At 43.7% G+C, this 26095-nt stretch overlaps 1 protein-coding gene across 1 annotated transcript in view; it reads left to right on the forward strand.

Moving 5' to 3' along the window:
* Positions 1 to 3339: 3339 nt before the first annotated feature.
* LOC143280283 (uncharacterized) overlaps positions 3340 to 26095 on the forward strand; it is a 31203-nt gene continuing 8447 nt past the window's right edge. The window contains exons 1-2 of the mRNA XM_076584912.1: positions 3340 to 3508; positions 7644 to 7739. Coding sequence (XP_076441027.1) covers positions 3419 to 3508; positions 7644 to 7739 — 186 coding nt within the window. The 5' untranslated portion in view covers positions 3340 to 3418. The remainder of the gene's footprint in view (positions 3509 to 7643; positions 7740 to 26095) is intronic.

A 26095-nucleotide genomic window follows, 5' to 3' on the forward strand; every position in this document is an offset into this window, starting at 1 on the left:
AGAATGTTCCCAACTCCAACGTAAATCCCACATACCTAGGAACATTCTTAACTCTAAGCAATGTTGGCGCTGCAATGATTGCCTCACGCAGCCCACCCCTGAAGAACAACAACGCGTTGAATACTGTGGCGATTTTTTTTTTATGACTGAATGTACGAAAACCTTGACACCTAGGGCTTTAAGTCGATATGTCATGAAACACAATTCTTCTCTCACTGTAGATGGCTCTGCCCTCGAGATGTCGGACTGCAGTCACACCTTCGACGATATCGACATCTTCGTCATTGTTGTGTTCTTTTTCACATTATCCATGATTCCACTGATGAGTTTCACGACGAAAAAAACAACAACACCCCCCACCCTTCCCTAAAAAAAAAAAAAGAAGGAAGAAAAGAAAAAAAAATGAATCCCAGTCTATGTTGCTTTGATGGACAAATCCAATGATCGATGACGCTTTGGCGACTCTTTGAAATTAAACTGATGTTAAAACTTCGATATGATGGACAGAAAATCTGTTCCTTATTTGAGATCTTTCTTCTGTTTATAATGCTCATCAAGAACAAACACAAAAAGAGAGAAAAAAAAACCGAAACACCTGAGTTTTCTTTTATCACGCTTGGGTTCCTGTCCCAGGTTCTAATCCTGAATTAATTGGGGAAAAACCAGGCTTTCCGGTTGCTTGTCTCTCAAAGGGGGGATTACTACTGTAGCGGAAAACCGACAGCTCGTTTCCCAATCCACGCGGACATTGTGAGAAGCTGCCACAGTGTTTTCAGTACGGTGGGTCGGCATCTTTAGCTGTTGTGAATTGTAGGCTTTAATTGGCCGGAGAGCTTGAGACTTACTGATGGTGGAATAATGGATGAGGGGTGGGGATGGGGGGTGCTGAGTGAAACGCAGGCCGGACCCGCCCTCCACGCCCACACCCCTTCCCCTCCTAAACCCCAGACTGTCCATAGATTGTCTTGACCGAAAGGAAACTGCGTACATTTCAGATAATAATTCTTTTTTTAGTTTTCACAGAACACGCAAGTTCAGTAGTTGGAACTTGTCAAAAGCTACGAAAACTTTTCATGAATAAGATTCCCGTTCACCTTGCTACACCTTGCATTTATCATACCAGCATTAACATACGGTAAGGGATTAATATTTTCGCTGCACCCGTCCCACCTTAACGAACTGAAGAACTTAAAAGAACTGACAGTGAGGCTGTCCAGTTATGGTGTTATCTCTCGATGTTCAAAGCCACACAAGGTAGCAGGTATTTTACCATTGGATGAGTTCTTTGCCATTGAGTAAAAAAAGAAAAAACAAAACAAAAAAACATTTGTTTTGTGTAGGTTTTTGGTGTATACTACAATCCTTAACATCAAACTCAAAACAAAAAAAAAAGAAAGAAAGAAAAGAAATACAATATATGATTTATTACATTCATATGAAATGAACAATCGCTGACTTTTGCTGGACACTTTAACATTGCAGAGTTTAGGACGTAATGTTGCTATTTTTGTTTAAATCACAAGGTGACTGATTGAACATTTGGTCATTTGTACCCCTTGAAATCAAGTTTGTTTTCAAGATGAATGTCCAGTATCTTCACAGTCAATCGCTTTGTCCTGAGTTTGTTTGGTTTTGACATGTCAGATACCCACACACACAGACACCAGAATGTTGTTCAAAACCAAAACCAAATGTCAGACTCAGTGAGGAAAAAAAAGGGGGTGTTTTTCTTCACTTTCAAAGCTCACGTGCCACACGCACACAACACACGCTCACCCAACTGTCTCGTGCTGCGCTCGCGGCAAGCAGGCGTTGACATCACGCGTGCGGACAAAGTGGGCCCTATGGTGTGACAGCCCCTAACTCGACGTTGTCCTTAAGTGGCTGGAAATGTGACGTTCTCGACGTCCAAACTGTGTTGGCACGAACGTCTTTCACACTTGCTGCAAGTACAGCCAATCAGTTGGTTTTTTGTTGTTGTTGTTTTTAATCCTCTGGGTAAGAATACTGTTTTGTTTTGTTTTTTAAATAAAGATATCAAAACGTATGTAGACACAACAACTTTAGAAGTATGCGTCAACAATCATAACTGTATCTAAAAATGGTTACGCATCTTTATGCCACTCACCTATGCATACAGAAGGAGAATAACAGATTGTCTTGAAAAACATATAGATAAGATTTTGATACGCACAAAAATAAACAACTAACTCAGAAACAAACAACAATTCAAAAGAAAAGAGGACAACGCTCAAAGCAAGACAAGACAAAATGGGATTCAACACCATAAGCATTCAATTCAAGACTTGGGGAAGAGGATAACACGTCTTTCTGAACAGTGAAGAAAACAGATCACCGCACAGTCAAAACAATTGATCCACACAGGCATCTTTAGTCCAAATGAAAACAGAACAGTGCATTCAAGTACGATTCATGTTTTGGGTCAATTACCAACGATCTTGAGTATTCGTTTAAAAAAAAAATCAGATGCAGAAGATGATCGTGGAAGTTTTAACAAATATATGGCTACAAACTTGTATGTACCAAATATCAAACCGTGGGTTGCAAAACAAGACTCACTTTTATAAGAATTGGAAACAACAGTCGAAGTAAAGCCAAGGCCTAAGAGCATCATTACCTTTAGCCCTCTGTCATTTCCAATCCAACACTGTACCCGAAGACGAACCGATATATGGCTCGAAACGTAGACGCTTCATATCAAAGTGAGTCTTATTGTACAACCTAGATTTGTTTCTTATGGACTTTCTCCATTTGAAAGGTTTTTTGGTTTTTTTTAGACTCCGCAATCTTTTTTTCACCGTAGCAAATAACATATTATTAGCAATATTTCTTTAGTACAATAACGGTTTACTACCCGTCGCATTTTATGTCTATGTTTGAGCACATAGCAAGTTCTAACAATCTGAGCTTGTTGCTTGGTCTGTGTTATGTATTGTGATTTCCCCCCCCTCCCCCCCCCCACTTCTTCTGTTCCTGTTGAGAAGACGTATCTATCACTACCATGTGTCAGGCTGTTGCCCTCTGAGGACAGCACTCAGTTAGGCCCACTACACCTGGCGGACGCTGAAGGCTCGCTCTTTCCTCACCGCCGCTAGCCCCCTTCCCCTCTCCTTCCCCCTTCCACCCACCTTCTTCAGATAGAGGAAGTAGGCGGTCCCCAAAGGAAGGAGCAGAAGTACTTATTTGGCCAGTTTTCTGTGACATTTGAAGCGATTTGTATCGTTGCCGTCTGCTTTTGAGGGGGTGGGAGAGTGTGATCGTCTGCTCCCTTTTCCAGTGGAGCAAGTCTCGTGCGTGGCGCGTGATCTGTCTGCACACTTGTGTTGCACGTCTCGTGGCTGTGGTGGTGGTGGTGGTGGTGGGTTTGTTGTGTTTTGAACTTTTCTCAAGAAGAAAAATGTCATCTGCTGCTACTGCTGCTTCTGTTGTGGATTCTGTGACGGATCTACCTTCGCGGAGAAGAATGCATGCGGTTTGCCAAAAACGAGTAAATATACTTTTTTGAATTTATTATTCATTGATTTGCGTTATTAACTAATTGTTAAGTTTGGTTATTTTTATCACGTTTGTTTTTGTTGTTTTGTTTTTTGTTGTTGTTGTTGTATTGATCAACTGAATAATTACTGAATTTTGCCTCATGGTTAAATTGACAGTGACTATTGCTAGTGGTTTCATTGTTATGTTTGATTTTGTTTGGGGGTGGTGGTGGGGTGTGTTGGGGTGGATGAAGCTGTCTTGGTGAATTAAACTTGGATTGAGTGGTTGTTTTGATCTGGACTTCGATTTCCTAATTTTGTTTCAGATGATACGACTTTGATTAGGAAATGTAAAGTAATGTAAATGTATCAGAAATAATGGTTTGCGGGGGCTGGGGGAGGGGGGAGGAGCGTTCGTCTCCTCGCAAACTAACCTTTAAAAGAATTCTACAACCGACTTATCCCTATTGACAATATGTGGGTTCTTTATTTACCTATTTATTGAAAGCGTTTTTGCCTCTATTTACAGTGATCTTGTTTGTTTATTACTGACCCTTGTTTATCACTGACCCGCACACACACATGCTCACACACACATGCTACCACACGCACACCAACACACACACACACACACACACACACACACACACACACACACACGGGCGCGCGCGCACGCGCAAATTAAATCCAAGGGCCTACCTGATACGGGACTCCTAAGATTGCCATCGCCTTCACTGCTCGGTCAGTCATTAAAGCTACAGAAGTCCAGGTGAAAAGGCTTTCAGCCGCCCTCCACTGTACAGTGCCAACTGGCATTTTCACATATTGATGGCACAGGTAAAAATCTAAGTCGTTTTCTTGAAGCACAGCATAAACTGTTGCACAGGCAAAAGCGTGCAAAGCTCAAACACGTCTGCTCATCTCGACCAAGACCACCTCGGCTTTTACACACACACACACACACGCGCGCGCGCGCGTGCATGTATGCATGCACTCACGCACGTGCGTACACACGTTTTACTCTGTCTAGTTAATTGCTTTCGTGATTTATGTTTATTCAGTGAACCCATGAATATCGTGAGTGCGCGTGCTGATTCACATAGTATGACAGTAAACAGTAAAGCAAGTACAATATGTACACGCTAAGTGCTCAGTTAAAAAAAAAACATGTGAGAAATGTTGATGGTGTTTCTGTTAGACTTCGAATGAAACCTGGGTGATGTTTTCCCTTTTGACGGTTAGAGAGAGAAAATGATGATGATGATGATGATAAAAATGATAAAAAAAATAATGATGATAATGATAATTGTAAAAATTAATGATAATAATAATGCATATTGACGCTCAAACTTTTGTTTAGACAGGGAGTTCGTGGTATTTCCAATAAAGGTTTTTCATATATAGATAGCCTACATGCATTCACACAAAACATACTTTGCACGAAACAAGCGTTTGCACACACACACACACACACACACACACACACACACACACACGAATCAAAGGATTCGGGAAGGGGTGAATGGTGGTCTGGCGATGGACTTTCAGCTTAAAAGGAAGTAAAAACGGGCGGGCTAATTTTGACACAGTTGAGGAAAATGCGTTCGGCGATCAAATTTTCCTCAACAACTGCATTTTATTTCCTTGCAATATTTCAAAGATGGAAAAACCGGATGAGTTTATGAAATTCAACTCACAGCTTCGTGCGTGGGTTCAAGAGTTTATAACTTAGGGTTGCAAGAACTTGGAAGTACAGTTTTGGTGAATATAATAGTAGTTACATAGTTTTGGTATTTAGAAAGTCGGGACAATGCGATTGCTTTGTTTATTGTTATTAAAACTAAATGGATGCATGTTATACAAAACTGGTTATTTATGATGGTGTATGACTGTGACATTCACTGAGAAAAGAGGGTAGAACCATGTATTGCAAAGGGAGGGGGGAAGTTCGAATCCCGGCACAGTTGTAAGTATTTTCTCGCCCTCCACTAAACCTTGAGTGGTGTTCTGGACGCTAGTCATTTGGATGAGACGATAAACCGAGGTCCTGTGTGCATTATGCGCTTAGCGCACGTAAAAGAACCCACGGCAACAAACGGGCTGTCCCTGGCAAAATTCTGTAGAAAAATCCACTTCGATTGGAAAACGTTGAAAAAAACTGCAGGCAGGAAAAAAAAATAATAAAAAAGTTTTTTTAAAAGGGTGGCGCTCTCAGTGTAGCGAAGCGCTCTTCCTGGGGAGAACAGCTCGAATTTCCCACAGAGAAATCTGTAGCGACAAAAAAAGAGTAATACAATACAATACAATACAATACAATTTGTTTTTACACAATATGACGTCCTCCCAGAAGTAAAACTGACGAGAGGTAAAACTGATGTCTTGTTAGCATTTCTCTTTTCTTTCTGTCTTTCTTTCTTTCTTTCTTTCGGTCTTTCTTTCTTTCTTTCTTTCTTCTCCTACTACTACGACTACAAATAATAATGATAATAATTTTACATAGCACTTCATCAATAAAATTTTGCTCTAGGTGTTTTATAATGCAATAGTTCTATAAAGTATGCATTTCATTACATCAAACCATAAAAAAAAAACCGCAAGCCAATCGAATCAAAGTGGGAAACATTACAAAATACAAGACAATGTATCACACACAAAACACACACACACACAAACATACTCTACACTGGCTGCCAGTACAAGAAAGAATTATTTACAAAGTTGGCTCTCTTTGTTTCATGTCCATTGAGGCTTCTAGTCCACAGTACCTTTCTGATCTTATTCATCCTTACACACCCTCACGCCAACTCCACTCTTCTTCTGACACCTGTATGCTTAGGATCCCCCCTGCTCGAACCAAAACGGATGGCCAGCGCAGTTTTTCATACCAAGCCCCCTTTCTTTAGAATCAACTTCCTCAGCCTTTCCGTCACTCATCTTTGCTGCAATCTTTCAAATCCAGTCTGACGACCCACCTTTTCCCCTCCATATTAATTCTCAACAGCTCATCCGTTTCCAGTAAAATGACTATTTGTGAGTGAGTGAGTTTTCAGATATTTGTTGGTGGTATTTTTGATTGTGTCTATTTACGATTGTGTGTGTTTCCAGTATGAACTAAAATGACTATTTGTGAGTGTGTGAGTTTTGATAGTTTCAGGATTTATTGATGGTATTTTTGATTTGTGTCTATTTACGATTGTGTGCTATGACTTGTGTGTGCGCGTGCGCGTGTGCTTGTGTGTACTGTATGGGGTGTGTGTGTGTGGGGGGGGGGGTGAATATTTTTCAATGATGTCTGGTGTCTTGTGTTCAATTTTTCCATTTTGATATTCACATTATATGTGTTCTATTTGTAAACGCCTGGGGTTTATTTTCAAAATTAGGCGTAAATGCTCATCATCATCATAATAATTGGAAAAAAAAAATGTAAAGGTTTCACAAAATAATGTTCAATAAGTGTCCTTTCCATTGGTATACAATATATTAGATATATTCGAAACAGAATTGCGTGTTCGTTTATCAGGATGTCTGTACAAATAAAGCAAAGTTAGCCGTGAATTAAAATTATCTCCATAAGTACCATTAGGCTTTCTGCAGGCAACGAAACGGTGCTGTTTTCTGACATACAAAGTCAATCTTTCAAACTTGGAGCCTCCACATTCAGGACAGTCTGAATCTCCAGCAGTGACGTGTGATGTGAATAAGGTTCTCTAATTTATTCAGTATTGGTAATGTTCTGGTTCCTGCTTTCTTTGTGTTAGCATTTTGAATGCCAAAAATAATCATGATTAGTTCACACCATGATATAGTAAAGTAATCATTGTAGACACATACGGGCGCGCGCTCACACACACGCATGCACGCACGCACGCACGCACGCACGCATCGTCTAATGAAACATCTAGTGAACAGACATTAAACTGAAGATCTCTCTCTCTCTCTCTCTCTCTCTCTCTCTCTCTCTCACACACACACACACACACACACACTGCTGTGCATCGTTTTCCAGTGTTGACTGAAGGAAACGCCGCTATGATGATGATAATAAATCAAAGAAGATAAATACAGTTAATTCTACCGACACGTTATGCTGTTTTATTTCATATTATCTTTCTTCTTCTTTTTCTCTTTTTTTTATCTTTTCCTCAGCAGAACAAGCCTCTGATAGAGAAACGGCGACGAGCGCGGATCAACGACTGTCTCCTTCAGCTGAAAGCCATCCTGATGAAAGACATGAAGAAAGAGGTCAGCACTCTGTCTGTCTCTCTGTCATTGTCTCTGTCTCTGTCTCTGTCCTCTGTCTTTGTCTGTTCTGTCTGTCTGTCTCTGTTCTGTCTGTCTGTCTCTGTCTGTCATTGTTTCTGTCTCTGTCCTCTCTGGCTTTATCTGTTCTGTCTGTCTTCCTCTCTCTGTGTGTCTCTGTCTCTCTGTTATTGTCTCTGTCCTCTCTGTCTTTGTCTGCTCTGTCTGTCTGTCATTGTCTCTGTCTGTGTCTGTCATTATCTCTGTCTCTGTCCTCTCTGGCTTTATCTGTTCTGTCTGTCTGTCTCTGTCTGTCTCTCATTGTCTCTGTCTCTGTCTGTCTGTCTCTGTCTGTCTCTGTCTGTCATTATCTCTGTCTCTGTCTGTCTGTCTCTGTCTGTCATTATCTCTGTCTCTGTCCTCTCTGGCTTTATCTGTTATGTCTGTCTGTCTCTGTCCTCTTTGTCTTTGTCTGTCTCTGTCTGTCATTGTCTCTTTCTCTGTCCTCTTTGTCTTTGCTCTGTCTGTCTGTCTCTGTCTGTCATTGTCTCTGTCCTCGCTGGCTTTATCTGTTCTGTCTGTCTGTCTCTGTCTGTCTGTCATTGCCTCTGTCCTCTCTGGCTTTATCTGTTCTGTCTGTCTCTGTCCTCTTTGTCTTTGTCTGCTCTGTCTGTCTGTCTCTGTCTTTGTCTGCTCTGTCTGTCTGTCTCTGTCTGTCATTATCTCTGTCTCTGTCCTCGCTGGCTTTATCTGTTCTGTCTGTCTGTCTCTGTCTGTCTGTCATTGTCTCTGTCTCTGTCCTCGCTGGCTTTATCTGTTCTGTCTGTCTCTGTCTGTCTCTGTCCTCTTTGTCTTTGTCTGCCTTTCTCTGTCTGTCTGTCTTTGTCTCTGTCTCTGTCCTCTCTGTCTTCGTCTGCTCTGTCTGTCTGTCTCTGTCTGTCTGTCATTGTCTCTGTCTCTGTCCTCTCTGTCTTTGTCTGCTCTGTCTGTCTGTCTCTGTCCATGTCCTCTTTGTCTTTGTCTTCTCTGTCTGTCTGTCTCTCTGTCATTGTCTCTGTCCCGCTGTCCCGACGACATTGTTCTTATATTCTGATGTGTGTGTTTCTTTTTTTCTTTTTTTGTCTGTATATGCTGTAACCATCATGTTTCATTATTCAGTCTTGTGAGGTATAGACCCTATTTCTGGATGAACAAAGTTCTTATACATTATCCTCGGATATAAAGATTTTTTTTGCCTTCACTCTCACTCTCTTTCTCTCTCTTACTCTTTCCCTATCCCTGTCTCTCTCTCGCTCTGTGTGCGTGTGTGTGTGTGTGTCTGTCTGTCCGTCTGTTTGACTGTGTGTCTGTGTTTGTGTCTGTGTTTATTTTTGATGTTGTAATTCCTTTGCTGTATGTTTCACAATGTACCCGTGAATGTTAAATGATGCTGTATATTGCACCCCTTTATTGGGGGCAATAACCCACATGAATAAATCAACCGAATCCGGATCTCCCTGTCTGTCTGTCTTACTTGTCACTCTGTCTTTCCCATTCTCTTTCCACCCTAAATTATATTAGAAATGTGTGTGTGTGTGTGTGTGTGTGTGTGTGTGTGTGTGTGTGTGTGATCTTACTTTTGCCGAGTGTTCCTCAGTGGCAATACTCATCAGCCAAGTGTACTTCCAATGACTTTAAGCGGACAATCCCTCATGTGTATATCTATTGAATGTCACGTTTCGATGTAACGTACCGAACATCCCCCCATGAACAGTCATTTCTCAGTCTGGGACTGTAGGATCCTTATATTGACACAAGCTTAGGAAGTACTGAGTACCCATAAATTGTCATCCCTAAGTCTGGGACACCAGAATAATCAGTCATTGACATAAGACCAGGAACTGGGTTTAAGCAAACGCACTGGGTTTGTATTAAGACAGACCCACTATCGTCATCAAAAGAACCCGTTGGGGGCTGGGGGAAGAAGCGAGGGACATAGCGGGCAAACAACCAGCGGGAATCCGAAACAAATTCAAAGGATACGACCGCTGATGGGAATTTCGTTCGAAGAATGGGTGGCCGTGGTGACGTGTAACTGATACTGGATAACGGTTAAAGGCAAGTGTGAGAGATAGGGGGTGGGGGGGGGGAGGTAGTTGGTTTAGAGTGTTGATATGGTGGTGGGTGATGGACGGGTTACTTTGCTTGGCTTGACCCCGTTTGGGTGGGACTTGACTGTTATGATACACTGGCCGTCCTGTCCCCCCCCCACCCCACTCAGGGTGTTTGCTGTCGTGATGGGGCTGTGTCTGTGGTTGTTTCACCAGAGTACTCATCTGGTTGGGGTTTGAGACTTGTGTGACGATTATTATGAATTATCATTGGAATTTACAAACGCGTGGCTACTCTTTCTTCTCTCTGTATCTGATACCACACGACGAACATATGTACACACGCACGCACGCACGCACACAGACACACACACACACAAACAAGCACGGACATACGCATGCACAGAGAGAGAGAGAGAGAGAGAGACCACTCTCAATTCACTTTTTTCTGATTCTGATCAAACCACATGAAACTTTTCAATATATACTAAATATAGACCGTAAAATGCTATACACTAAATATGCCATGCGTCGTTTAGTTTCATTCGGATTAATCTAATTTGATGATAGTCCATTCAGTTTCAAATCAACGTCATCATCATTATTATGATTATGATTAAGATGATGATAATCATCCCTATCATTATGATTATTATGATTATTATTATTATTACCATTAGCATTATTTATTATTATGAGTGAAGGAGATTTCTAGAGCACAATGCTGTCAGTTTCGGTGACTTCAAGGAACATACTATACAAACCAACAGAACGGGATAAAGTCGTGTGCCGTAAACAGGTGGGTAGTGTGTGGAATATGAGAAAAGGAACAGTAAGAATAGGAAGGAAAAAAAAGTACGAAAAATAAACCAAAATACGAATACAGGAGGGGTTCATTAGGAGAAGCTTAAGGCTCCTGTATGGGTCAAGCTTATAAGACCATTAAAACTTTTAACAACCGGCATCGGGCCTCCACACAATCCACCCATTCACCCGCTGATACTAGGTGTTCTGTTTCTTAACTCCACCTGATTAACTTGCCTCTCTTCCACTCCCTTCAACCCTCCACCACATCTCAAGCTACTGAAAGCGTTTTCGGATCTTAACGCCACGTTTTATTTACTCAGGGTTTTCTCGTTTTCCTTTTCTTTTCAAGGAAACACTTCTCGTGACTGCAAATCCTCCCATTCAGCGAAAGGGACACTGTATCAGCTAAGTACCCTGCACATGCTTTGTTCAGAGGGCAACATGAGAATATTAACCATTGCTCTGATTTATTTCTCACCGCAAAGACACCTGTAAGGTGAGAGCACAGGTGCGACAAGTTTGGGGGGCCTGGGAGGGGAGGGGGAAGATTGTATGACGCTGCAGTAGATTTACAAGTGCTGGGTTCGCGTTGTGGTAGTAGTAGTAGTAGTCGTAGTACTTTGTGTGTGTGTGTGTGTGTTGTATCTTTTTTTTCGGCCTTGGTTCATGAAGTGCGGACTTCCTCATGTTGGGGCTATAGCTGAGCAGCACCTGTTTGATATTATCAAATTAAATCAAATTCCTCGTGCCCAAGCCGACCACAAAACAAAAGGACTGCTTCAGAACTGGATACCCGTCACTGAGTTCTTAAAACCAATGGGGAAAACAAGAATAAGGTCAATTAATTAAAACAACGCTAGAAAGACCGATTTGTCCACGTCATGCTCAGTCCATCTAACATTTAAACCAAGTTAGAACATTGAAAATAACACAGAAGGACCAATTTACCCAAGTAAGTTTCAATCCACGTGAAATTCAGATCAAGTTCTAAAAAAATAACTATTGATTAATATCAGCATCTGTTTGATACCCGTTTGTAACATTGTATAGCTTATGTTGCTGACGTTGTTTATATTTCATTCTCCTTTTTAAAGTAAGTATTATCTGTTATCTAATACACACACACACACACACACACACACACACACACACACACACACACACACACACACACACACACACACACACACATACACACACACAAAATATAACAGTGCAGAGATTCTAATTCTATATCGTCACGCTTTCCCCCTCATTGTTGCCAATGTTATTGTTGTCGATTTAAGTTGATGTCACGGCTGGGTAAATAAACAAAACAGTCATACATGTTAAATTTTGCATGCCTGAGTGTGTATGCGTGCGTGAATCAAACCTGACTGAATAACACGGGAAACGAACGATGAGCGCCCAGTGGCAGCCGTCAGTCGGCTCTACCCAGGTAGACAACCTGTTGTGCAAATGCCCCCGTGTTTGTAAACCGCTTAGAGGTTGGTCTACCATTGAGGATAGGCGCTATATAACTATCCATATCATTCATTCATTCATTGTTTATTTGTTAAGTCATGTTTTACCTGCTGTTGTTATTGTTTGATTTCTATTGTCCGTTAAATGTGTTTCTGTTCTTTATACAATGTAATAATCGAAGTTGTGTACCTTGTAAATGGATTGTAAATGGATAAAGTTACCACTCTTTGTTGTTGTTTGATTTTCTTTTTTTAAATGTGAGCGAGGCGCAGGCTACACCTTTTTTTGGAGTGGTCGCGGACCTGAAGAGAGACATGAAGCTGGAGTTGGCTTTGCAGTGAAGACAACCCTTGTTGGCAAGCTGGCTGGCCCCCCGAAAGGAGTGAACGATCGCCTGATGACGATGAAACTCCCTTTATGCAACGGGAAGAAGTTTACCACCATTGTCAGCGCCTACGCGCCCACCATGACCAACCCGGATGAGATCAAGGAGAAGTTCTACGAGGACCTGAACGCTGTCATCACCACTGTTCCCAACGCAGACAAGCTCATCATTCTTGGTGACTTTAACGCGAGAGTTGGCTGTGACAGCACCTCCTGGGAAGGCGTGATTGGGAAGCATGGGGTTGGTAACTGTAACAGCAATGGTCAGCTACTTCTCCAGACATGTGGCGAGCACAACCTTCTTATCACAAACACCGTCTTCTGCCTCCCTACCCTTAACAGGACGTCATGGATGCATCCTCGCTCTGGGCATTGGCATCTCATCGACTTTGTCATTGTCAGGAAGAGGGACAGGCAGGACGTACGAGTCACGAGGGCCATGTGCGGCGCTGAGTGCTGGACAGACCACCGCCTTATCGTCTCCAAACTCAACCTCCGCATCCAGCCCAAGAGACGGCTTCAGGGCATGAAAGCACCCAAACGCCTGAATGTCGACAAGCTGGAGCCAGGCAACATCAAGCAGAGTTTTGCTGACACCCTGGAGGAACGCCTTGAGTCCACCATGCTGGACAACCAGAATGTGGAGGCAGCATGGGGCGCACTGCATGAGACGGTGTACAACACTGACATGGAGTGCCTTGGGCCTTCTGCCAGGAAGCACAAAGACTGGTTTGATGAGAACTGCACTGAGATCAAGCAGCTGCTAGAAGACAAACGCCAAGCCTACAGAGCCTACATTGAAGATCCCAAGTCACAGTCAAAGAAAGACATACTGAAGAGCGCACGCAGCACCATCCAGCGGAAGCTGCGGCAGATGCAAGATTCCTGGTTGAGCAACAAAGCTGATGAGATCCAGGGCTTTGCAGACAGGAACGACATGAAGAACTTCTATAACGGCCTGAAAGAAGTCTACGGTTCCACCACCTCCGGATCTGCTCCACTCCTCAGTGCTGATGGTTCTACCCTAATCACTGACAAGGACGGGATCCTTGAGAGATGGGGCTGAACACTTTGACAGTGTACTGAACCGCCCCTCCACCATCAGTGATGAAGCCATCGACCGACTCCCCCAGGTGCCAGTCAGTGAGTCGTTGGATGCCATTCCAACTTTGGAGGAGACCCAGAAAGCTATCCGTCTGCTATCCAATGGCAAAGCCCCTGGTTCAGACTCCATTCCAGCTGAGGTCTACAAAGAAGGTGGTATGGCGCTGACTGAGAAGCTTCATCAGCTGTTCCAGCTCATCTGGCAGCATGAGGCAGTTCCACAGGACTTCAAAGACGCTTCCATCATACACCTGTACAAGCGCAAAGGAAATCGTCAGGCCTGTGACAACCATCGTGGAATATCCCTGCTGTCCGTCGCGGGCAAGACTCTGGCCAGAGTGCTACTCAACCGTCTCATAGCGCACCTTGAGCAAGGTCTCCTACCAGAGAGCCAGTGTGGCTTCCGGAAAGAACGCGGGACTATCGACATGGAGTTTGCTGCCAGGCAGCTCCAGGAGAAGTGTCAGGAACAGAACGCCGACCTTTACTCCACCTATGTCGATCTGACCAAGGTCTTCGATACTGTTAGCAGAGATGGCCTTTGGAGAATCATGGCGAAGTACAGATGTCCCAGAAGGTTCATCACCATCATACAGCAACTACACGATGGGATGCTGACCCGAGTCCAAGACAACGGAGAGACTTCAGAACCATTCCCTGTCTCCAACGGAGTCAAGCAAGGGTGTGTTCTTGCCCCCACCCTGTTCAGTCTCATGTTTTCAGCCATGCTGACAGATGCCTTCAGAGACGCTGACGTAGGCATTGGTGTCAGGTACCGCACAAATGGCTCACTCTTCAACCTCAGGAGGCTTCAAGCAAAAACCAAGGTGAGGACAGACACCGTCAACGACTTCCTGTTTGCTGATGACTGCGCTCTCAACGCTGCCTCCGAAGCTGACATGCAACACAGCGTCGACAAGTTCTGCGCTGCCTGTGACAACTTTGACCTCACAATCAGCACAAAGAAGACTGAGGTGATGAACCAGCCAGCTCCAGGAAAGCCTTACGTTGAACCAAACATCTTCATCAACGGGCAACGACTGAACGCGGTGGACAAGTTCACATACCTGGGCAGTACACTCTCTCGCACAGTTGTCATCGACGAAAAGGTGAATGCCAGACTCGCCAAAGCCAGCGCTGCCTTCGGCAGACTCCATAAGAACGTTTGGAACAGGAGAGGCATCACCCTGGAGACGAAGCTCAAAGTATACAAGGCCATAGTTCTCACCACACTGCTCTATGGATCTGAATCATGGACGGTCTACAAACGCCACGCCAAATTCTGAACCACTTCCACACCACCAGCCTCAGAAAACTTCTCGGCATAAAGTGGCAAGAGAAGATCCCTGACACAGAGGTGCTCACTCGTGCAAACTTGCCCAGCATCTACACTATCTTGATGAAGGCCCAGCTGCGCTGGGCAGGCCATATAGTTCGCATGCCAGATCACCGGCTCCTCAAGAAACTGCTGTACGGCGAACTCCAACATGGCAAGCGCTCCCATGGAGGCCAAAAGAAGCGCTTCAAAGACACTCTGAAAGCTTCTCTGAAGGCCTTCAACATCAGCCACGACACATGGGAGCTGAATGCAATGGACAGACAAAAGGGGCGTTCAGCTGTCCACAAAGGCGCCAAATCCTGTGAGGCCGACAGAATCGCTGCAGCAGAGCAACGCAGACAGGCCAAGAAAAGCAGGGCCAGAAAGTCCCCGACAGCCGCCACCATCCCCTGTCCACACTGCGTCAGAACCTTCCGGGCGCGAATTGGCCTGACCAATCATCTGCGCACCCACAGAGCCCAACCCACCCACCCCCAGGATGACTAGATGGTCCTCATCGATCCCGACGGACGAACCAACACACACGTGTGTGTGTTTAGTGTGTCGGGGTGTCAGTCAAAAGTAAAAATGATCTTTATTGAGGGTAAAAGAATAAGCTTATACAGCTTTTTTACATCCTGCTCTCAGAAAAAAAAAGTGTGTGTGTTTGTGTGTGTGTGTTCGTTTGTGTGTGTGTCTATGAGAAATGGAATAAAGTGAGACAGACAGACAGATGCACACAAGGAAGAGGAAATAAATGTTGACTTTGTCACAAAACAGGTGACCCTGACAACAGTTTTTTTCCTGCCCCGTTACTGATTGGGGAGGGGGGGTGGGAGGAAGTAGGAAAGGTGTGTGTAAATAAAGAAGGGGAGGGGTGCGGGAGGTTGGGGGGAGGGGGGGGGGGGGCATGCGGAGGACGGGTGTACGGAGGTGGGGTAAAGATGAATAGTGGAATATGCATTGGCCATAGAAAATGTCCCTGCGTGATAATTTAGGGTGCATTGAAACCTCGGACTACGGCGGTGTATTCTTTCGTTTGTCTTTTCATGCAACACTGGTGCAGATGGGCTGCCTTTCAATATTTTGTTGTAAAAAACCCAACAGGTACTCTTTGCAGCCTATCTCAAATTCATATTTTGTTATTGGTACTTTATATAGCGCGTGTCCTCTGTCAGAGACCAAATTCTTAGCGCTTTATAAACTCGGAGTCATTTGCACAAGTCTGCCTACCTGGCAACTGCCTATCCAGCATGCACACGTCTGAAAACGGAGTACGGGGGAGGGCGGTGGGACTGTAGGAGAGGGAGAGTGGGGGTGAAGGCATGGGTGGGCAGAAAGATAACCTATGCAAGTTGAAAATAAATAAATAAACAAATAATTTTTTTTTTAATTTTAAACCCGAAAGACGAAGGAGAAGAAGAAATTTTTTTTACAAACAACATGAAAAGAAATCCATCAAGAAAGAAAGTGGGGGGGGGGAGGTTCTTGAATCCAGGAGAAAACTTAAACAAACTGGGGTTTCCATTGGCGAAGACCTGACAAAGGTAAATTATAATTTACTGATGAGAGCGAACAAACATTCAGCCACGCTTTCTGCTTGGTCTTCCAATGGAAAAATAATAGTAAAAGTAAAAAATGGAGAAACATTCAAAATTGATGCCAATACCAATCTGGATGAAACACTTGCAAAAGCTATGGTTTAAGCATACTTGACGGTTAATGGTGAAGTTGTGTTGTTGTTTTTTCTTTCTTTTTTTTTTCTTTTTTTTTTTGAGAGAGAAAGAAAGAAAGAGGGAAAATATAGATAAAGGAACAAAACTAAGTCTCAGCTGCAGACTGGGAAAGCACATTTTCGGTATGACATGCCAACATCTATATCTGAGGATAAACCGCCACTGCCGCTGAAAATTATATAAATAAAATAAGTTTTCAAGAACGAAATCTCAGTCCCATCAGCAGCCTCGAAAAGGACACTTTTAGTATGACATAACAACATCTGAATCTGAAGATGGGAAAAAAAAAAGACAAAGGGTTGTCTACCTTTCGTCCATTGCTATCTGTTACCGACAAAGGGTTGTCTACCTTTCGTCCATTGCTATCTGTTACCGACTTGTCACACCTCCGCCTTTTTTTCTCACCGAAAGATTCTAGTCTCACTCCACCCCGACATACTGTCCTGTGAATCTTGACTTTCAGTTCTTCACATGATGTGAAAACGTAAACCCGACATTCCCGGGTGGGGGTGGGGTGGGGGGGGGTCCTAAAACCAAACCCGCAGAGGTATTCTAACACATAGCAGAACGATAAAAAGTAGAAGCCAGCTTAGCAGACGTACATACATACAGTTGTTGTTTTTCTTTTTCCTGTGCCACCGCACACCCTTCATCCCTGTCATACTATCCTATCTCTTGGCCACCAGAAAGGTCTGTGTTTGAGGAGGTGTTGATGGAACTTGAGAGACTTAACTGAGGGGGGGTGGGGGGGGTGGGATCTTTCCGTGTGTAAGTCTTAACTGTTGGAGATTATGGCTCCCACGTGTGCTCCGATACAGGTTCAGTTTCAGTTGCGTCGAAGCGTGCGGAGTGATCCATATACGTTACTCCAATCTGCTTTAAAAAGAAAAGGGAGCATATGCATGCTCTTCGCATAAACCCAACCTCAGGTTTGTGTAAAACACAAACTTAGATGTAAAGGAATTAAATTAACAAACTAAACAAACAAGTAAATACATTAAAATACTGGTATGATTAAATGGTAGGAACATAAAAGGCAAATATTTTGAATAATAATGATAATAAATGAATAAGAATGGGTTACGTTCAGTGAACCTGAGCGCACCAACACACTAATCCAATGTAACCACCTGAGAATGAACGACTTACGTTGCACGACGTCAAAAGTAGGAACATTGACATGAAAAGTTTGTTTGTTTGTCTGTTTTTGTTTGTTTGTTTGTTTTTGTTGTTGCTGTGTGTGTGTGTGTGTGTGTGTGCGCGCGCGCGCGCGCGGGCGCGCGTGTGTGTGTGTTACCAGATATATTTGTGAACATTGAGGAGAAATGAGTGTGCGGAGGAGGGGGGGGGGTGCAGGGTAATGTGTGTGTGTGTGTGTGTGTGTGTGTGTGTGCTGGGGCTCATGTACGTTTATGTGTATTTGATTGTGCTTTCATATCTGTGAAACTGCATGTTTGTTGCATATCTGTTATGTGTGTGTGTGTGTGTGTGTGTGTGTGTGTGTGTGTGTGTGTGTGTGTTTTACATTTATTTGCTCATTGGTTTGTTTTTTGTTGTTGTTGTTGTTGTTTTTGTTTGTTTGTTTGTTTGTTGTTGTTTTTGTGCGCATAGAGTTGACTTCATTAAGATTTTGCGCCTTATAAATATTATTAGTAGTAGTTGTAGTATTTTATGTATTTATCTTTTTCTTCTTTTTTTTATTTGTTGTTGTTGTTGTTTTTCTCAAGGCCTGACTAAACGCGTTGGGTTACGCTGCTGGTCAGGCATCTGCTTGGCAGATGTGGTGTAGCGTATATGGATTTGACCGAACGCAGTGACGCATCCTTGAGCTACTGATACTGATACTGAGGAGAAAAAGTCACCACCTCCTACGTATCGTTTCCAGAGCTAGAATATTCTACAGTTGTTTCAATTCACCCATCGAGTACATAAAATAAAACAGACTTACCTGCTATCACTTGTCTATTTGTTCATATACGAGGACAGTGTCTCGTTCTATTAAATCATGTCATTTTCATGTCCAAACACTTCTTTTTTTAGTGCATTTTTTGTATTCATTATTTGTTCAGGCCGACATAGAAAACACGTAGACTGCAATCAATATGTGTAAATCAATTAAGGCATGGTGTTTAAAATCAGATACATGTTGCCAAAATCCATACACACGTCACTGAAGAAATGAACCGGGAAAAAAAACAGGAAGAAAATCCAATTTAAAAAATCCACTTCCTCTCCCACTCCCCCCCACCCCCACTGCCCCACCCCACCCCTCCCTGTGACCAGTCGTCTGTCTGTTAGCTGGCTGTTTGCGAAGCGTGTATTGGAGACACTGAGGCGAGACATAGCCTTTGTTCGGTTCAGCCAGCTTGAAGTGCAGTGCAGTGCAGTGCAGCGCAGCGCAGTGCGGTGTAGTGTAGTGTAGTGTAGTGTTGTGCATTGCGATGCACTACAGTATAATTCGCAACACCACTCTACACTGCTTTATACTGCACTACGCTGCTTCTACACTACACTTTCTCAACACTGCTCTACACTACACTGCACTACACTACACTACTCTACACTACACTACACTACACTACACTACACTACACTACACTACACAACACAACACTACACTACACTACACTACACTATACTACACTACACGACACTACACCCCCCCTTCCCCCCCCCCCAGCCCTACTTTTCCCATGAAAATGGCTTTATCACTATTTACTTGATATACATTAATCAAATCAAAGTTAATTTTTGTGATTTTTTTCCCCTCCTACAACAAAACAACAATAACGTTTTGTAATGAATATTTCCATATGGAGAAATATTAACCTCTGTGCAAGGGGGATTGGGGGGGGGGGGGGTAAATAAAAATATTGTTTTCTAAATCCTCTTAAATCAAAAGCAAATGATGACTTTTCGAGTACGTAGACGAACTGGGGATGGGCGATAGGCGAATCGGGAGGGAATAGGCTAATTGGGATGACACCGACAGAACGTCTGTCTTTGTCAGTTGGCTGTTCGTGAAGCGTGTCGGGAGGGGGTGGGGGTGGGGGGGCACTGAGGTGTGACATGGCCTTTGTTCGGCACAGACAGTTTGAAGACTCATCCTGTTTGTTCCGGGGATAGGTGGGGGGTGGGGAGGGCCAATGGGGGGAGGGGGGGGGGGCTCAGAGACGTCTACGGTTGTGAGCGAAAGTAAAACGTGTCACCACGGTCCATTGCCTGGGTGGTTGTTTTGTTGTTCGTGTTTATGTAGATGGTGGGGTGGACTGGTGGGAGTTTGTTGGGGAGTGGAGGGGTTGGGGGTATTGGAAGAAGGGTTTGAGAGGAGAATTAAATGACGGAATGAATGACAACTATTTTGTTGAGGGGAAAATGGATAAACTGAAAGCTTCTTTTTCACATTGCAAGAGAGAAAGGGAGAGGGAAAGAGACACAGAGACAGACAGAGAGCCACCACAAGCTCCCTTACACCCCTGTCCCTCGAATCCCAACCTCGATGGATGGACGCACACACACACGCACACGCACACACACACACACACACACACACACACACACACACACACACACACACACACACACACACACACACACACACCACCACCACCACCACCAGCTCCCTTGTAATGAGAAAGCAATTTATCACACACATTTACATATCAATAAAAGAAATAAAACCCCATGCCCTTGTCAGGTTTCTCTCTCTCTCTCTCTCTCTCTCTCCCTCTCTGTCGCATGACTCCACGTGCCCGTTCTCACCCCCTCTTAGGTAACTGACCAACATACAAACAAACTGCCCACAAAAAGAAACTGGCCGTTTGTCATCAGCTCTTCACCCTCCCCTCCCTCCACCCTTACCTCAAAGCCCCCTCCCATCGGGGCTACCCCCAACCCACCATTCCACCATTCCTCCAAACCACCTGCCCATGCTTTCAACACTTAAAAAAAAAAAGAAGAAGAAGACAAAAGTAACCTCAGACGTGATATCCATCGGGGCTCCGTGAAAAGAAAAAACCCACAGAGGGAAACAGGTCAGTGATGACAAACTTTGGCGACCAGCGGGACAGCGAGATACACAACGACCAGTCCCCCTAAATCCTAGGGGCCGAAAAGAAGCTTCCTCGCAATGTACAGAGCTTTTCTTTCACGTTCCGTTCTTTGGGGTCAGCTGTCACAGAAGATTCCACCCCGGGTGGTAATGACATGTCAGCTTAGTTGGTAGGTGTGCGGTACGTCTCTGTCTCGGTCTGTGTTTGTGTCTTTTTCTCACTTTCCTATCTTTTTTATGTCTCTGTCTCTACCTCTGTCTGTCTGTCTCCCTTGTCTGTCTGTCTGTCTGTCTCTCTGTCTCTCTCTCTCTCTCTCTCTCTCTCTCTCTCTCTCGTATAGAAAGCGGTGTTCAGTCTGAAGACCGCTGCCAAGCAAACTTTAAATGTTGGAACACAGTGATTAAAGGACAGAATATAACATTGTTCTCTCTCCTTTGACATATAAGCAAAACAAAACATACAGCATGATTAAGGAAGGCAAAGAGAGATACCGTGCGCGCACGCGCGCGTGTGTGTATTATGTGTGTGTGTGTGTGTGTGTTATGTGTGTGTGTGTGTGTGCGCGCGCGCTCGTGGGGTACAGGGAGATAGAGACAGAGATGGAGGCTGACCAGATAAGACTGGGAGTTCAAAAAATTTAATGACCACAACCCTTGACAGCGGAGCGTGGCCGACACGCGACCGTTCAGAGCACAGATTACATCTCGCTTGTCGCTGACCACCGCTGGTCAGTGCGTGGCTGACCACACAGTCTGTCCTTCTTCAGGCACTGCTGCCTGGTTCGAGCGCCGTGGGGGTCAGACTGGACTGGACATCAATCAAAACTTTTAGTTTAATGGGTCGGGGAAATAATCGATTTTAACGAGGATGTGTGATTTTTTTTGGTTGTTTGTTTTTTTGTTTTGTTTTTTGTTTTCGTTCTTTGCTTTTTAAAAAGGTTTCTATTGGGTATTGTACTGTGCGGATTGACGAGAATGTGTGATGCTTTTTCTGTCTTTTGTTTGCTTTTAAAAACTGTTTCTATGTCATTGTACTGTAGGCTGTTGTGCTGATTGAAGAGGTTGTATGATGCTCTTTCCGCCTTTGTTTTGCTTTGAAAACTGTGTGTGTTGAACCAGTGTAGTGTCTTGAATTACTTGTTCAGAACAAACTCGTCCGGGTGAAATTCTGGTTGTTTTTTCCCCAAGAAGAGTGTAACAGAACTCAGACACATTTTACTGACGTTTGCATCACACACACTCACACACACACACACACATATAATATATATATATATATATATATATATATATATATATTGCTACAGAAATCAGCTTCGCAGTTGTCAAGGGTTCTTTTTCGTGCATGTTTCACACGAGACCGCGGTATGTCGCCCGATTCGGAAGACAAACATCCAGGCCACTATCCATGGTCTAGACTGCCGTGGTGGAGAAAGGACAAATTCTGACTGGAACCATTGTGCTCTGTTACCTTTTTGGATCCAAAGCAGGCGTTATGGCCGCTCAGCCAACTCTCCAAAATTTGGCCTGAGGTTCACTGGTGAACCCAGGGATTTTAGTGATTTTTGACTCACTTGTGTAAACAAAGTGAGTCTATGTTTTAACCCGGTGTTCGGTTGTCTGTGTATGTGTGTGTGTGTGTCCGTGGTAAACTTTAACATTGACATTTTCTCTGCAAATACTTTGTCAGTTGACACCAAATTTGGCATAAAAATAGGAAAAATTCAGTTCTTTCCAGTCATCTTGTTTAAAACAATATTGCACCTCTGGGATGGGCACACAAAAATTTAAAAAAAAGAAGCCTAATTATATGCAAACTGTATTTACTGTTATATTTATATTTTTTGTATTCTCTAAACTTGGCACTTTGTCCTCTTATTCTGACACAACAACAAGAGGAGTCATTATTATCATTTTTGTTCAAACAGGAACTTCTTTTGCTGAGCATGGAAGTTTTATTTATTTTGCAAACGTTTTGGTGCAGGTAGTAAAAAAGGGAAATTACTCTGTAATTAATGCTAGGGGACTTAATTTATCACAAGTGAGTCTTGAAGGCCTTGCCTCTCTTGTTTGTTGTTGTTTTTGTTGTTTCGCTGTTGTTGTTGTTGTTGCCAGGTCATAAAAGGTGTGAGAAGAGACAAGACCACTGAGTACAGCTTCTTGTTTTGTCTTTTGGACATATTTTACTCTCTCTGTCTGTCTGTCTGTCTGTAACTTCTTTCTCTGTGTATATCTTCTCTCTCTTTGTATCTTCCCTCTCTCTCTTCTCTCTGTATCTCCCTCCCTCTCTCCCTCTCTCTCTCTCTCTCTGTATCTTCCCCCTCTGTCTGTCTGTCTCTCTCTGTGTGTGTCTGTCTCTGTCTCTCTCTCTTTCTCTGTGCTGCATAAAAAGACGCGGGTGACTAACGTACGTAAATGTTTGTATACATTCGGCTTTGCATATGTTTGGGATAGTCAGGACGCTGAAAGTATTAGTGGATTTCTCAAATGTTTCAAACAAAGAATTATTGATTGTAGGTGGCAGGACTGACACGATCATATCCAGACTAGTGACAGGGTGTGTTTTTTTTTAAAATACAGAATGTTTAAGATTGGTAATAACGTGGAACTATTTATTTTGATTAATATGAACAGATATGTGAGATTCGGTGTGTCAGATATAACCTGCCGTCGATACAGATATAAGGGTAAAAGTTCAACGAATGTTTTATGCCGTTTATGTAATGCAGCTGAAGAAAACGAAATCCATATTATGTTCTGTTGTTCTTTCTTGCATGATTTTAGGATAAAACTGAGTGAACTCAAGTGTTACCAAAACCCATATATGTTTAGATTAAATCTGCTTATGACATCCAGAAATGAAACTGTCTTGACTAACTTGGCTTTATTTGTCTATAGTGCACTGAGGCTACTCTATATTTGTACAACTTAGAATGCAGTCATGTGCTTCACGTTATACTATTTTTGTTTCCGTTTGTTTAGAATGTATGTTCATACTATAAATATTCTTTGTATACAATTATGTAGTACCCCTTTCAGACAGGGGCTGTGGCCTAATCTAAATAAAATATTCGCATTCTCATTCTCTGAGCTGTATGTCTCTCTCTGCTTTACCTTCAACGTATTTGTATTTGTTATTTGTATTTGTATTTCTTTTGATCACAACAGATTTCTCTGTGTGAAATTCGGGCTGCTCTCCCCAGGGAGAACGCGTCGCTACCCTACAGCGCCACCCTTTTTTTTGTATTTTTTCCTGCGTGCAGTTTGATTTGTTTTTCGTATCGAAGTGGATTTTTCTTCAGAATTTTGCCAGGAACAACACTTTTGTTGCCGTGGGTTGTTTTACGTGCGCTAAGTGCATGCTGCACACGGGACCTCGGTTTATCGTCCCATCCGAATGACTAGCGGCCAGACCACCACTCAAGGTCTAGTGGAGGGGGAGAAAATATATCGGCGGCCGAGCCGTGATTCGAACCAGCGCGCTCTGTTTCTCTCGCTTCCTAGGCGGACGCGTTACCTCTAGGCCATCACTCCACACGTAGATGTTCGCGACATGGCTCAAGACAGTCAAGATGTGGCAAGGCAACACAAAGAAGAAAGGACGTCACGTCCACACCCTTTACCTCGAGGCGTTGTGTCCATGTCTGATTGAGTTGTGTTTCGTCTGTATTCCGCGTCTTGCCTTGTAGAGTTTGAGTTTAACGACCTACTTATGGGCTGACGCCCGTGAGGTCAAATTGTTGAGGGCTTGGGTCTTGGTTTGATGAAGGTTGTTTTGTTGAAGGAGGGTGTGAGTGTGTGTGTGTAGGGGGGTGGGGGGGGCCTGGGGGGGAGGCTGGGGGAGGGGGAGTTCTGACTGCCTTGACGCCCGTGGCCATTTCTAGTGATCCACGACTGTGTGTGATTACTGTCTGACCCTCCCCCCTCTCACCCCCACTGGTCCACTCCACCAGCAGACCACTGCCCCTGTGGTGTGTGGGCCGTTTTCTCATCCCAGGGCTATGATTAGAGAGTGTGGGGGACCAGTGGTCAGCTCTGGCGTGTGACCACTTTACAACTGGTCACCCTCTGCCCTTTGACCACTTTACAACTGGGGGTTAATCATACCGTAGCCCGCTTTCTCTTCAACTGTTGCAGGCCCGATGAGCATTTTACGATCTGAGGGGGTGTGATTGTCTATATAGCCAAGTGGCTGGCTTCTCTGACGAGGTTTTTACACACGTGAAGAGGTCTGACACGCAGTTGGTGGCGTCATGCCAAAATCCGCCGATTGCAGTTCGGGTTTGGTGTGTCAGGACCTTTACTATTGTGGGCTGGTGTGTGGCACGTGAAGAAACGTGTGACGGTGAAATACGGGAACTGGTTTCGTGAGAAAAATAGTTTTGATGGACTGGAAATCGAAATGTATTGAGTACAGTTAAGTTGCGCGCGCGCGCGTATGTGTGTGTGAAAGAGAGAGAGAGAGAGAGAGAGAGAGAGAGAGATTGCATTTAAAAGAAAGCACGCCACAGATAGAACAAAGACGAAGAAAAACGAAAAGGAAATTAAAAAAAATCATCCATGAGCAGACTTCTTGTGGGGGGTAGCAGGGGTGGTGGGGCTAGGGGTGGGGGGCAGGTTTACCATGTTAAAGCGAGGCCCTGTCTTTCGGCAGGAAAAGATTCCCATTGTCCACCTCACAGTGCCCGTCCGGCCCCCATCTCAGCCTCCCCAGGCAGAAGAAGACCTTTGGACTAAACAGTGGGTGACAGCATCTGAACAATCAGGCCATAAATCTTAGGTCTGTGACAAGTTCAACAGTGAGAGAAGGAAATAGGGGAGATGGGTACTTCTTTTCTTCATTTTTCCCCCCTTTTTTTCTACATGGTTTGAAAAAGGTTTTGGGCCATTTGGGAGCTTACACGAGGGTTTTTTGGGGGGTAAAGGTGAATTGATACTGACTTTTTCTTCAAACAGCTGTGCCTGCAGTCAGTGTTATGAACATGACTCATAACCAGAGGTGCTTTCTTGCGCTTGGAATTCCATTTTTACAATTAAAATTTACAGTTATCGTTTATAGACCACTGTCTAAATGTCAGTTTATTTGCAGAAACGTCGTATTTTCATTCCTTTTTTTATATTCAAGTTGTGCACGGTGAACGTGTGCTTGAAACAGCCGTCAGTGTCCTGGATAAGAGGACAGTGGTAGATTATTTGCACCTTGCACGATTTATTTCATCTGCCTTTTTTTTAAACATTTTATGAAGAAAAAATTATATTGTTTTGAAAGGCAGAAATGGAAAACGTGTTGACCTGCCTATATTTCGGTGTCTTCAGTTAATGTTAGAGAGAGAGAGATAGAGAGACAGACAGAGACACAGAGAGAGAGGGGGGGGTTCATATCATTTTCTGTATCATTACTTTGT

Source organism: Babylonia areolata, chromosome 3 (genome assembly GCF_041734735.1).
Source record: "Babylonia areolata isolate BAREFJ2019XMU chromosome 3, ASM4173473v1, whole genome shotgun sequence".
Lineage (NCBI taxonomy): Eukaryota > Metazoa > Mollusca > Gastropoda > Neogastropoda > Buccinidae > Babylonia > Babylonia areolata.